The following is a 14,059-nucleotide window of genomic DNA, read 5'->3' on the forward strand; positions in this document are numbered from 1 at the left end:
GTAAAGTTACAGGAAATGCTGATACTGCTTGTTTGGGCGCCACACCTGAGACCCCAGGTGAGTGAGTCAGACCTTGTTATGCCCACTTTATAGAGGCAGAAACGGAGACCGGGAGGTTGCAGGGCATGTCTGAGGTTTTACGCCTTTCAGAAACAGAACCCACGTCTGTCCATACTCAAGCCCGGGACCCACGTCTAAAAGCAGCTCGCGTCAACCATGGGCACGGGAAATAGGATAGAACAAGGAAAGGGGAGGAACCTACTCTAGAATGACTGTTTTCTTGTCCGGGAGAGGGGCGCTGCGTCCGCGCCGTTCCCGTGGGGCTGGGAACAGTCGTCGCCGCTTTAGATGACTTCTCGCGGGGCCTTGAATCCGCCCTCAGGGGCCCCGCATGGGCCAGCTGGAGGCGCACCGGAAGGAACTGAGAGGAACTGTCAGGGCTTTTCACCCCACAGTGGCTGCCCGGCCCTCCTCGCCTCGCCGGCCAACGCTGCCGTCGCCCGGCCGCGGGTCGAAGCGGTTGGTCCTCCGGGCCCTGGGGTGGCGGGGCCGCTCCTGAGGCGGAGCTTGCGGGCGACAAGGCCTGGTGCGTCCCGCAGCAGCCGCAGCGCCCCCAGGCGGCGCCCGGCCCCTTGGCTGGCTTAGACCCCCTGCGTGCTCATCTTCCCAAGCCGGCTTTAGCGCTCAGTCCAGCCGCATGCCGTGGGCACTGTGCCGCCCTCACTATCTGCCTCTGTTAAAACACCAAAACAGAGTGGCAGAGGAGAAAGCGCCGGGCGTTGAGGCAGTCCCGAGTTGGAATGCCACCTCCATCATCATTCTTTCATTCAACAAGCATTTTATGGAACACCTATTATGAGTCAGGCACTGAGCTACAAGCTGGAAACCCTAGAAAACAGGGCAGACACGAAACCCCAAGGAGCTTACAGTTGAACTTGGGGAGCTTACAGTTGAACAGATAATCTCGCAGCTATATTTAACAGTGTGCCAATATTAGATGGACTGACAGCACTCGAATGAAAGCTAACCTAGCTCAGGGCTGGGAAAGGCTGCCTGAGGAAGTGCCCTTTCCCCCTCCGGGCCTAGAAAATGAAAAAGAGCTACCCAAGCAAAGAACTGGACAAGTAGCTTTTCATGAACAGGGAACAGCAGGAGAGAAAGAACTGAAGTGAGAACAAAGTTGAAATGATTGAGAAACCGAGCAAAACCCTGCTTAGGGAACAAGAGAGATGGGGGCACAAACCGAGCTGCAGAGGTGCGCGATCGACAGATCATGCGGGCTGCTGAGTAATGATTTTGAATTTCATTCCAAAGGATTAGCCTAGAGTAGTGGCAGTGGAGGTGGGGCTCAGGGACTGTGGACAGATTTGAAAAATAATGAGGTTGCCTGCTGGTGACAGATTGAATGGGGATATGTTGAAAAAGAAGGTTGTGTCCAAGTGAGAGCCACATTTTTGTCAGGAGCAACAGGATATCAGGGCAAGATTAAGAGTTCAGTTGTGTACATAATTGACCTTGAAATACCTGTGAGAGAAACTGAGATGTGAGATATGTTTCGATAAACAGTTCTGGGCTAAGAATGGCAGTAACGGTTAGACGTATAAATTTTGGCAGGTTTATAGTAATTGAAGCCAGGGGTGGGGTTGAAATCACCAAGGGAGAGCTTACAAAATGAGTTGAGAACCAAGGATTAGAGACCTGAGAAGTTTAACATTTAAAGGTCAGGTAGAGAGAGTGGAATCAGCAAAGAAAACAATGAAAGAACAGCCAAGAAGGTAGGAGGAAAACCAAAATTGTTCACAGAAGCCAAAGAAGTGTGTATGTGGGGGAAAAAAAAAAAAAAGGAATGGCCAACTTTATTGGATGCTGCTGCTCGGTCAGGGGAGATGAGAACAAACTCTTCCACTGAATGTAGCAACATGGAAGTTCTTGGTGACTGTTTGGGGGAGAATTTCTCTTCCAGTAACCATGTCATTATTTTAGCTACCATGGAAATAAATATTAATTTATGAGAACTATTCCACGGTTTTTTTTTTTTTTTTTACAGAGATGTGAATGTTTGCACTTAATATGAACCATATATGTACATTCTCCTACTTCAAGGATTTCCCCCCACCCCTAGGTAGACAAATGGTTTGTTCCATGTGTCTCAAATCTTGGTAAAGAGTTGTCTCCTTTTTTAAAGGATCAACACAGAACTCCATCCCAGAGCTAATGGGATTGAATAGCAGAAGGTTGTAAATACCCAGGCCCTCTTGGTGTTCACACACATGCATGTATATCCTCTCTTGTCTGTCTCTCTCACAAGTATCCTTCTGGAGCAGATGACCTGGAAATTCCTTATAAAAATTTGACTGATTAATACATTTAAATCTTATAGAATAGAGTAGCCCCTGGAATATAGCATTATATAAGTCATAGCTATTTTCAGTATTGAACTGTATTTTTGTCATAATATTCAATTCTAAGCCATGGGGCAAACCTCTTAAGTTCATCTACTCCCAATATAAGCAATGCCAATTTAGTGCTCAGGTCCACAGACACTTGAAATTGTCTGCTTTCAGATTGAGGGATGAAAGCTATGTAGGTAGTATCTAAATTTGGGTTGAACATTGCATCTTCCAGGGAGTATATTTGGGGCATGTGAAAGCCTTTGCCAGGTTATTGACCTGTTTGTCAGGATCCTAAAATTTCTTTCTATGATTAAAGAATCAAAGGGTGGCCACATCCAGAAATGGTGTCGACCCTAATGGACAGATTTCACAGTGACACTGGTATGGCAGTTAACAGTTGAGTAACGTGGATGGATGTCAGGTTGGAGTGAATAGACAAAAAGGTGGGGAGAGTGACTGTGGATGAGAGGCAAGACATGGTAAATAGAGGAAGACGTATCCATGCTTGTCTTCAGGTTGACTAGGCTGAGGAGGAGGAGGAGGGGCTGATTTTGCTGTCTCGGGGGTGGCAGAGGCAGAAGAAAATCCAAATATAAGTGGAACTGCACAGTTCCAATGTGTTGTTCAGGGGTCAACTGTAATCTTAAAAAGTTTTTGGGGTGGGAAAATGAGCTGCCTAAACAGACGTAATAGAAGTAACAAGTACTGTTCAGGAAGATGAACCTCAAGCAAATTGTTTAACTTCTTTAAACCTGTAGTTCTTTCATCCATGAAACAGGACCCTGTCTAAACCATGGTCCCTGAGGAGAGGGAACTGAATCATTTCTGGATGGAAATATCAAAGAGAGTGAGTCTGGGAAAACAAACTCTTTCTCTTCACTCTCACACAACACTTCTGACACCAGATGTGTGGATTTTTTCTACACCAAGCAATTCTCCAGCTCTCTGAATACCAGCTGGGTATCCTACAGTTTAATCCTGCCTCTATCTTCCTGAAGTTAGTGTCAGATCCTTCAACTTAAAGGCTCAGTGCCAAAGGTGTCTCTACTTTAGATGGCAATTTCAAGTCTGGATCTCTGGTACTTCTGATTGACCAGCTACATAAATTGGGTGTTTTCATGACCCCCATTCAGGTTCAATAATTTGCTAGAATGGCTCACAACACTCATAGAAATACTTACGTTTACTGGCTTATGATATAGGATACATCTCAGGCACAGCCAAATTGAAGATATGCATAAAGCAAAGTATTCAAAAAATATTACAGTGAGAAGGAGCTTCCATGTCCTCTCTGGGCATGCCACACTCCCAGCACCTCCACATGTTCAGCAAACCAGAGGCTCATCAAATCTTGTTCCACAGTTTTTATAGAGTTTAATAGACCTTAACCTTCAGAAACACTCTCCCTCCCAGAGGTTGGTGGGTGGGGATGAAATTCCAACTTTTCTAATCTCTTTTTATTTTTTATTTATTTATTTTTTTAGAGACAGGGTCTCACTGTTGCCCAGCCTGGAGTGCAGTGGTGTGATCCTAGCCTCACTGCAGCCTCCACTTCCTGGGTTCAAGTGATCCTCCCACCTCTGCCTCCTGAGTAGGGAGGCACATGCTTCCATGCTCAGTTCATTTTCTGTACTTTTTTTTTTTTTTTTTTTTTTGGTAGAGATGGGGTTTCATCATGTTGCCCAGGCTGGTCTCAAACCCCTGGACTCAAGGGATCCCGCTGCCTTGGCCTCCCAAGCTGCAAGTATTAAAGGCTATTTAGAGACCTCACGCTAAGTCACTGCATTAGCATAAACTCAGGTGTGATCAAAAGGGGCTTATTACGAATAACAAAAGATACTCCCTATCACTAAGGAAATTCCATGGTTTTAGGAGTTCTGTGACAGGAAAAAATGAAAATTCAACCAAATGAACTTTAAAACTACTATTATTATACAATAATAAAGCAGCAGAGTATCTTACTTTTATATAGTTATATAAAAACATATTTTTATATTGTTACATTGTGAATCACATTACAATTTAGTCTCCTTTTCAATAGAAAGATTTTCTAAGGAAATGATTTGGAGCCGTCCACATTTATCAGATGCCTTTTCATTATTTTTTTCCATTTTTGCAATTCTTGATCCAAATTGCATGGCCCGTTTGGGCAGAAGAGCAGAGGCTGTAAGACCAAGTTCCACAGCTGCAAGGCGTAAAAGTAGTTTTTCACCAATTCCTCGGGGTAAAGTCAAGTTTGCTTTTTCCCAAATTGGTAGAGAATTTAGAAAGGAGACAACATTTTCATCCAGGAAAGGAAATCTAAAATAAACAGATAAATAATATAACCACTATGTAAAAATAAAATCAACCTGCTTTGATTTATACACAGTTTATAGCTAAAATTTAATCAAACTAAATGTTTCATAACATATGACATATACTACAAAACAATCTAAGTCTCAATAAATAAATTAGGCTTACTGTGTCCAGAAAGTTTCAAATTGTCTCACAAGGTATCTTTGTGGAGGTCTTGAAAACAAACATGATTTTTTTTTTTTTTCCACCTAGGCGAGCACTACCACACCCAGCTAATCTTTGTATTTTTTGGTAGAGATGAGATTTCGCCACATTGCCAAGGCTGGTCTCGGACTCCTGAATCACTCAAGTGACCCACCTGCTTCGGCCTCCCAAAGTGCTGGGAATACAGGTGTGAGCCACTATACTTAGCCTACAAGCATGATCTTAACTAACTATTCAATCTGTGTCTGATCTTTATCACATCTAAAGAAATGACACTTTAGGGATATGGAACCAATGTAGAAGGGCTCCACAGTCTGAACCTGCAAAACACTTATGGTAAAATTTTGTTAATCAAAATTGTTTAATTATACTTAAGCCAATTAAATGGTGATAAATTACTGTAACAGAACAAAATATTAGATTTTTTTTTCCCTAAATTCTGGGATGACCTAGAAACAAAATATTAGATTAAAAAAAAAAATAACTTTCTGCCCTTTTGCTTCCCCAATTTCTACAAAATTATGTTCTTTTTCTGTTTAAAATACTTTACCACCCACCATCCCACATCTCCAAATGCAATACAGTTACACTAGTGTTTCCATTTTATTACATCTTAGTCTAGGTTAAGAGATTGGAAAAGGCAAAGACATTTGTTATCTGGAACATTACATAAAAATGAATGAGTTGCAAAAGCAAATTTAACTACAGAATCAAATCAACACACTACTGTTAATATGTATGTCAAGATACATAATAAATTATTTAGATCTAGCCACTATATTTGTTATATCACAATTCTGTATTAGCTGCTTTAAACATTCTTCATATGCATTTTTATTTGAGCATAATATAATACTTTCATAAGTAAGTGCTTTTACTAGACAAATTCCCTTCTCTATGACCTAGCTGAAATAACAGACTGAATTTCTACCTCTTTCTCTCTCACGTCCTTCAAAGAGAAAACAGTTTAACAGTTTACGGACTTTATTATGGTATTAGTTATCACTTTCTAGTGAAATCTGGAAAATTATGATAGAATAATGACGTAGTAGCCAAACTTTTACATGGGCTAGGACCAGAAACTTAAGAAGGACAACTGTGTAAAGGCAGCTACAAGTCAGTGGAAAGAGGAAAAGACTGAAGTAGAGACAAGAAACAATGAAGTCTGAGAGAGAGAAAGAGAAAGAGAAACTGTAGTATGTTTAATTCTCAGGGAGCTTACTTGGACTTCCTATTCTTGGATGCTTGTACCCTTGTAATAAACTACCTACTTGAATCAACTGGCCTACTTGAATGGATTTTTGCTCTTTATAACTAAATGTCACATCTTCCTTTTTCCTTACTTAATGTCTTAGAAAGTTTTATTCAAATACTGTACTTGTTCACTACCTTCAGAAATATGATATAGGTAAAAATAAACCTGAAAAGCAAGAATCGATACATGAAAGTGCCTTGGTTTCTCTGAAGGTTTTAGGTAATCTGCAATATGTGACTGAATTGTGTTCAAAAACATGTGGCAGAGGAATATCCAGTGTGAGGACTACCTTCAAATCAGCATGGATCTGTACATACAGAAATGTCTACAGAGACAAAGCCAGTTTCTATAACATCGGAGAAGAAGGCTTGCAGGTGGGGCTTATGCCCTTCCTGGGAGGAAAGCAAACATTAAAAGCTGAACAAAACCCTCTAAATACCTTATCTTAGTATTTCACTATCTCAGTTTTACTTTGATAGTCTTTTATGTGGAAACAGAGTCTCACACTGTCTCCCAGGCTGGAGAGCAGTGGCGTGATCTGGGCTCACTGCAACCTCCACCTCCCGGGTTCAAGCCATTCTCAGCCTCCTGAGTAGCTGAACTACAGGCATGCGGCACCACGATCAGCTCATTTTTTTGTATTTTTAGTAGAGGTGGGGTTTCACCATGTTTACCAGGCTGGTCTTGAACTCCTGTCCTCAGGTGATCGGCCCGCCTTGGCCTCCCAAAGTGCTGGGATGACAGGTATGAGCCACCATGCCTGGCTTACTTCAACAGTCTTTTTCACTATAGTCTTAAAAACAATCCTGTCATTACGTTACCTTTGAAAATTACTGAAAATACATTTCTTAGACATTTCTTAGAGAATGAGTTCTAGAAAAAAACTGCTCTCCTGGCTCTTCCCAGCTCTGTTTCTGACTGTGTTTATAATATAAAGCCAAGTTATTATTGCTGCTGTTATTCATATGAACAGTCTCCAAAGAGAAAACAAACTTAGAAGTCTCCATTTACACTCTGTTTTTATAAAAATACCGAACAACACTCAAATGATTAGAATTACCTTGCTTCTTTTCCATGATCACCAATAACTCTGTCATCACGACCAAGATTTCTAGAAGAAATTCGACCCAGTTCCATCATTATTTCCTTATTCAATCCTTCCAGCCCATGTGACTGAAAGCGGACACGATGACGAGAATAACCTGCAAGTTGCTCATCTGCACCAATTCCAGTGAGAACTACCTATGCGGTTTAAAGAAATCCACATAAAAATGTTATCAACTACAACTACACAGTAAAGAAAACAAGATAAAAGAAAAGCTTAAAAATTGCAAACCTAAAGATAACACTTTAGGAGAAAAACAAGATAAAGACAGAAAATAGTAAAATATATCCAATTCTAAAGAAGTCACATATGTTGTGTTGTAGTTTAAATGCAACTAAAATATGCTATATTCTTACAATCAAAATACTACAAACTTTAAGGGTCAAAAATAGGTCTCAGAAATTATCAAAAGAAACACTGTGTCATACCTTTGCACTGCTCTGATAGGATTTCACTCCATCTTGGGCCACTAACTGACCAATTCCTCTAGAAGCAAACCAGACTGCACAGCCAATGCTATCATCCAAAACTGTATCCAACGGCCAAATTAAGTGACATATTCGAGTTCTTCTTAATTTCTGCAGTTCTTCCATAGAAACATTAATTTCAACAAAATTCCAAATTCGGGAAGGGCTAACAGCTTGTAGTTCCTTTAGTCCCGCCCTTCCTGTGATTCTATCTGGTACACTGACATGTTTATCAGGACTGTCGTCATCAGCAGCAGCAACATCTTTAGAGAATTCTTCAGAAGATATTTCACATTTATTTTTCTTTTTATTTCTTTCTTTGTTAAAGCTAGTTGGCACGGTCTTTTCTTCAGCTATGAAAGCTACATTAAGAAGATCAATTGGTTCATCTAAAGGAATATGACGGTCAGCAAGGGTTGCAATAACCATGGAATCAATGCCCCCAGAAAACAGGACTGCAACATTTGCTTTCCTATCACACATTTTCAAAACTTCATTTGCAGTCAGATTTTCACCCCTAGGTAAACACAAGACACGTTTCTTGACTGCTACACTCAAGACATCAATGAACTGCTGAATTACTTCCTTTATGTGTACATCAGTAAGAAAGACCTGAAGTGTCTCTCTTGTAGGTGGCACATTGGAAATATTACTGCAATGAGTCTCCAATGCAGCTTGTGGCAACATCATATTTAAAGGAACAACAGGTTTTTCAAGATACAGTTTGGCTTCATTTGCTACCACGGATACAAATGCTGGTAAGTCTGCTGAAATTTGACTCAGGCTATTAACATTTTCTTCAATAATATTCTCCCTAGAAATATATTTCCAAGGATACAGTTGTAAAATAATGCATCTGGAAATGGCAGTAGACTTAAGATCAATTCTGAAAAGTCCAGATGCTGGAACTTCTTGCCACTGATTTGCCAATCCAGGTGTTTGGGTGCCAACTGAAGAGAGGCAGAAACTCTCGCCCAAATTACTAAAACGCCAAAGCAAGCTACGGCGACCAAAAAAATCCCTACCAAACCATAAATAATGACTAGATGCTTGATAATATATAAATGACCAGGGACCTTGTACTTCTGAGAAGAGTGACAAAATCTCAGATTCATTCTTACAGGAGGAAAGATAATTAAACAAAATTTGAGTATCATTCTCTTCAGCTTCAACCTTTATTCCACTAAAAATTTCTCCATTCCACAGAAACACATTGCCTCTTTCATCTTCCACAGGCTGGGCAGTCAAAACACCCCTCAAGTGTAGGACGTGACCAGAAAATAAGCACTGGTAGTTCGCATCAGACTTGAACAGTTGTTTACTACTATTGGGTCCCCGCTGTTTAAGATTATATAGTAAGTCCTCTTTTAAACCTTGACTGAAATGCTCAGCAGAAAAGTTTACAGAACAACAAATGCCACACATTGTTACGTGAAATCAGGTTGACTGTTTCTTGATTTTGGTCTTCTCTAAGTTTTCTATATCTTGGTATTCTTTTTTCAGTTCATCCAATATACCTATTGCAGGGAAGGAGAATAAATACTAAATAACATAAAAATTCTTGGACTTTTACCGAGCAATTCAGAGGGCAAAACAAGCTGTTTACCAAAATCAAACCATATAAACACACACACTGTGCCAGTGCCAATGATAATTAACAACAGGCTACTAACAAAGAATGTTTATCTTTTACAAAAATAGCTTCTGTTTTGCCGAGTGCTCATTTTGGCCCAAGCACTTGGCTAAGCACTTTTTATACAGCATCTTATTTAGATCCCACAATACCTTGGAGGCTTAAAGTATTTCACCCAAAGTCACAAAGGTAGAAAGTGGTAATGGTTTGTCATAGTTAGACCTGTTTGAAACTCTAAAGCACATGTTAATAACTATTGATTTCTAACACATATTATGATATATATATATATATTTTAAACTGTTGACTCATCTTTGGAAGGCTAACTTGAAGAAAACCAATTTTGATATATATTTTAACATTCAGATGAGTATAATTTAGGCACCCCCCAAAAGCCACAAAAAAGAAAAAACTTACTTTTGCTCTCAGATAGCATTTCTGTTCGGTCTGCAAGAAAGAATATATTGCTGTTCTGTTGCTGCCTATATACTTTCTGGAAAACATAATTTAGGCTAATATCAAATTTTGATCTAAAAAGTAGATGTTAAAATCCTTAACCCTATTATCACTAATTCTTGAACCTCAGTAATATATATTCAGTACTTTAGCAAACACAGATAAGCAAAAACACAAATAAAAGTCATCCATTGCCCAACTACCAGAAAGTGCTACTACTGAAATGAAACTATTTTCTCTCCATATACCATTTTAACAAAAAATGTTCTTACTGTATCTGCAGATTTATGCTTTTATCAGTGAGCAATATATTGAGAACACTTTTTCTTATCAGTAAGTGTTATTTTACAAGAACACAAAAATGGCAAAGCAAGCTATGGTGACCAAATTATATCTACTGCTATATAGGTATAATATATTACAGTTTATTTGCTCAGCTTCAAATACTAAACATTTAAGGTGTTACCAACTCTTTGCTATTGTAAATCAACGCTGTGATGAATATCTTTGTAACTAAATCTTCGTGCATTCCCATGATTCTCTCCTTAAGTATCAACTACTATAAATGGAACTGCTGGGTCAAAGTGTTATAGTTTGAGTTGTTGAGACTTTCTGCCAATTTGCCCTCTAGAGAAAGTCTGTATTAATTCTGCCTCAACTTTTTTTTTTTTTTGAGATGGAGTCCTGCTGTGTCGCCTAGGCTGGAGTGCAGTGATGTGCTCAGTTCACTGCAACCTCTGCCTCCCAGGTTCAAGAGATTCTTGTGCCTCGGCCTCCCGAGTAGCTGGGAGTACAGGCACGCGCCCAGCTAATTTTTTCATGTGCTTCAACTTCTAATATTCCATAAGTGACAACATCAGAAATATCTAACCAGTTATTACATAATCTTTAAAATACTTTTAAGAGCTCAAACTAATTTGTTCCTGAATGTTAAAATGTAATTTGACACTGAAACTATACACAAAGCAGTAGCTTGCTTGTTTATATTAACAGAAATGGCATTAAATAACCATGTTACACATTTATAAAAATCTATGTAAAAATTTTTTGGAGGGAGGGGAAGCAATGTATCCTTTTTTGTTCAATAATCATCCACATTCATTTAAAAGAAAAGTTTCTTCTCATCTCAATATAAAGTTTGTTTGTATCAAAAGAAAACACCAAATTCAGGTATAAAATAAACATCATCAGTGATTACAGCTCCAAGATACCAAAATACAACTAGTATCATTTGTTGCAAATGCAATGTGAATAGCATATGATAGAAAAAAGACATCTTCAACTATGAGATCTATCCATTTAAAAAAAGAATCTAGACACTTGCAATTTAAAAAGATGCTGAAATACTATACATTTTATTAAAGTATGATTAAATCTTATAATTCTTATAGTTAACATAAATAAACCTCCCACATATTTATTATTCAGAATTCCTATAATAACTCACCCTATTCTTCTTAAGGTTAGAAAGTTCATCCACCACAATTTTTTGTTCTTTAATCTATTGAAATAAAGAAAAACTCCTTAAGCTAGATGTTTTCAAAGTATGTTCAGTGAGAATCCCTTAAGGGGTTGTTTTAAAATTAGAGATGGGATAAGGGGCTATGATGTACTGGTTTTCCAAATGGGCAGTTTGTGAATATACAGATTATCTTCAACAGCAGTCTGTGTGGGGGTACAGTTGGGGAAAAGTTGGAGGAGAAAAAACAGTGATTAGACTTGCAAAATGTTAGGTAACCCATTAAGATCAGACAGGGGATTTGGTGTTCATAACCAGCAATCATGCCAAAGACTACAGTTACTCAACAAGGTTTATACCTTTTATTTAAAATACATGATATACACCAGGCCCCGGCACAGTGGCTCATGCCTGTAATCCCAGCACTTCGGGAGGCCAAGGCAGGTGGGTCACCTGAGGTCGGCAGTTCGAGACCAACCTGACCAACATGGAAAAACCCCATCTCCAATAAAAATACAAAATTAGCCAAGCATAGTGGCGCATGCCTGTAATCCCAGCTACTCAGGAGGTTGAGGCAGGGGAACTGCTTGAACCTGGGAGGCAGAGGCTGCGGTGAGCCAAGATTGCGCCATTGCACTCTAGCCTGGGCAAGAAGAGCGAAACTCCATCTCAAAAAAAGAACAAAAAAAAAATATGTGCGTGTATATATATACACAAACATATATGATATACATCAAAAGGAATTCCAGTCTTTCAATTAAGCTGTGATTTAGATTGGAAAAAAAAAAAAAAAGCAAATTGAATGAAGGGTGGCTTACTTTTTTCAACATTTTCATTATTTTATGTACTAAGCAGTGCAGTCAAACATTCAAATCAAGCAATGCCTTATTTGGGGACAGTAAGACCTATCATGTTCCATCTTTGTTTTTTTCCCTTTTTATCTCAATGACTAGCATAGAGCTGGCACTGTTGAACTGGGTTTCTTTTTTTTTCAAACAGGGTCTTGATCTGTTACTCAGGCTGGAGTGCAATGGCGCGATGACTGCTCACTGCAGCCTCGATTCTCCCGGGCTCAGGTGATTCTCACACCTTAGGCTCCGAGTATCTGGGACTACAGGCCTGGGCCACCGTGCTGACGTGGGCTTCATTTATTTGTAGGGCAGGGCTCAACTAAGTGAAAACGAAGTTTCTTTTTAACTCTTTAACTATTTATTTTGTGAACACGACTGATTACATGTAACACAAGAGCCTCTAAAAGCAGCTTTTATAATATTTGTGCTACTTCACACACACCTCAGGGATTTGTATTCACCAGTATGCGTTAAGTGGCTTGCTATGGTGGTAATCAGAATGGGCTGTGTGTCTTTTGAAAATTCACCCCCAATTCCCATGAGTATGCACTTTTCTGTCTCCCCAGTTGGCAGAGCTGTAGTAATGAGGTTGAATTCTAAGGCCGAATTTGTAAACATTCTTTGAGACTTAACATTTGTACCGGGCTTTCCCATTTTAGGAATGACAGGTGTACATTTCACTTTACTTCAAAGAAAGTAACTGATACAGAAAGATTAAAGAGACTTGCCCAGATGTCATTGTAAGTTTGGGACAGAACCAAAGTAGAATCTAGGACATGTAATACCTGAAGGGCTATAACCCTCCCCACCCCCATTTATCTTTAAAGGTTTTGTTTGTTTATGGCAGTTAAGGCTTATATTATATTGGCTTCCTCTCTCCCCCTTTTTGGTACAACAGTGACAACCCAATGCGTGTTTTAGGACCATTGCTTTGGTTAACGGAGAAGCAGCAGCTAACAGGTGGATGAGGAGAGACGAGTTAGGAAGCCCTTGCAGGGGGGGCGGGGGTCCCGACGGCAGATGACAGTGGCTTATTTGGGGTGGTAAGAGTGTTCACGGTGATAAAGGGACATATTTGAAATGAGTTTCAAAGGTAGAACTGATAGGCTTCCATGATGGGCGTCAAGGATGGATCCCGGCTTGCTGGCATGGTTAACTGGATGGAGAATATCTGCGATGGAACAGATTTGGGGTGGGCGGTATTTCCCAAAGTTTAAAAATACTAGGGAGGAAAACACCCAACCAAAACTCCGCCCCGCTGCCACCTGGGTCGTGTCTCGGGGGCAAATTTCAATATCTCCCTTTTCGCAACTGTTTTCAGAAAACAAAAGGACTAACTGTGGCTGTCAAATGCTAAGAATATAAAGAGCAAAGTAGCAGGGCAAAGCTGAGGCCCGGGCAGGCCCCACGCTGCCCCCTGTGGACCAACTTTAGGGTCCTGTGGCGCCCAGTCCCGAGTCCAGGAGCCTTTTCATTGCGTCTCACACTCACCTTGCTGCTAAGATCCTCCTTGTGTGGGGTCGAATTGTCGGTGGGGATCAGCACAGGGCTGTCCTCTGGGCGCGTCCCTCGGTTGGGCATTTCCACCCACCGCAAGAAACGCGGTATGCTCAGCCCTGAATGAGCCTAGAGCATTAGTCGCCGCGCATGCGCGCTTCCAGCCGCGCGCACCCTTTCTTTTCCCGCGAGTCTTACCAACAGCGTCTGCGCGCTCACTTGAACGCATGCGCAGGCCGTGTCTGGGGCGGGGGGGGCGGAGGGGGAGTTTTGCGCCTGCGCGTGGCTGCTTAGGGCGTGAGTCAACAGTCCGGTTGCAAAATCTGAGGTTCCTGTACTGGCCTCTAGTGGTTGAGATGCAGAAACGCTCAGGTTGTTTCTTCATGACGTCTTATCTAGTATACTACGACTTATGTGCGCCCTCCAGTGGTAAATGTAAAG

The 14,059-nt window shown here is 40.5% G+C and overlaps 1 protein-coding gene across 1 annotated transcript; it reads right to left on the reverse strand.

The window, feature by feature from the left end:
• Positions 1–4,302: 4,302 nt before the first annotated feature.
• Positions 4,303–13,823, reverse strand: ASNSD1 (asparagine synthetase domain containing 1). Its single transcript, XM_011936472.1, has 6 exons — positions 13,613–13,823; positions 11,259–11,312; positions 9,773–9,848; positions 7,684–9,239; positions 7,211–7,392; positions 4,303–4,694 (listed from the first exon to the last, which is right to left on the reverse strand). Exons 4-6 carry the CDS (start codon positions 9,145–9,147, stop codon positions 4,409–4,411), a joined length of 1,932 nt encoding a protein of 643 aa, XP_011791862.1. The 5' UTR covers positions 9,148–9,239; positions 9,773–9,848; positions 11,259–11,312; positions 13,613–13,823; the 3' UTR covers positions 4,303–4,408.
• Between the last annotated feature and the right edge of the window lie 236 nt (positions 13,824–14,059).

The sequence above is a fragment of the Colobus angolensis genome, unplaced genomic scaffold, assembly GCF_000951035.1.
Source record: "Colobus angolensis palliatus isolate OR3802 unplaced genomic scaffold, Cang.pa_1.0 Scaffold153, whole genome shotgun sequence".
NCBI classification, from domain to species: Eukaryota; Metazoa; Chordata; class Mammalia; order Primates; family Cercopithecidae; genus Colobus; species Colobus angolensis.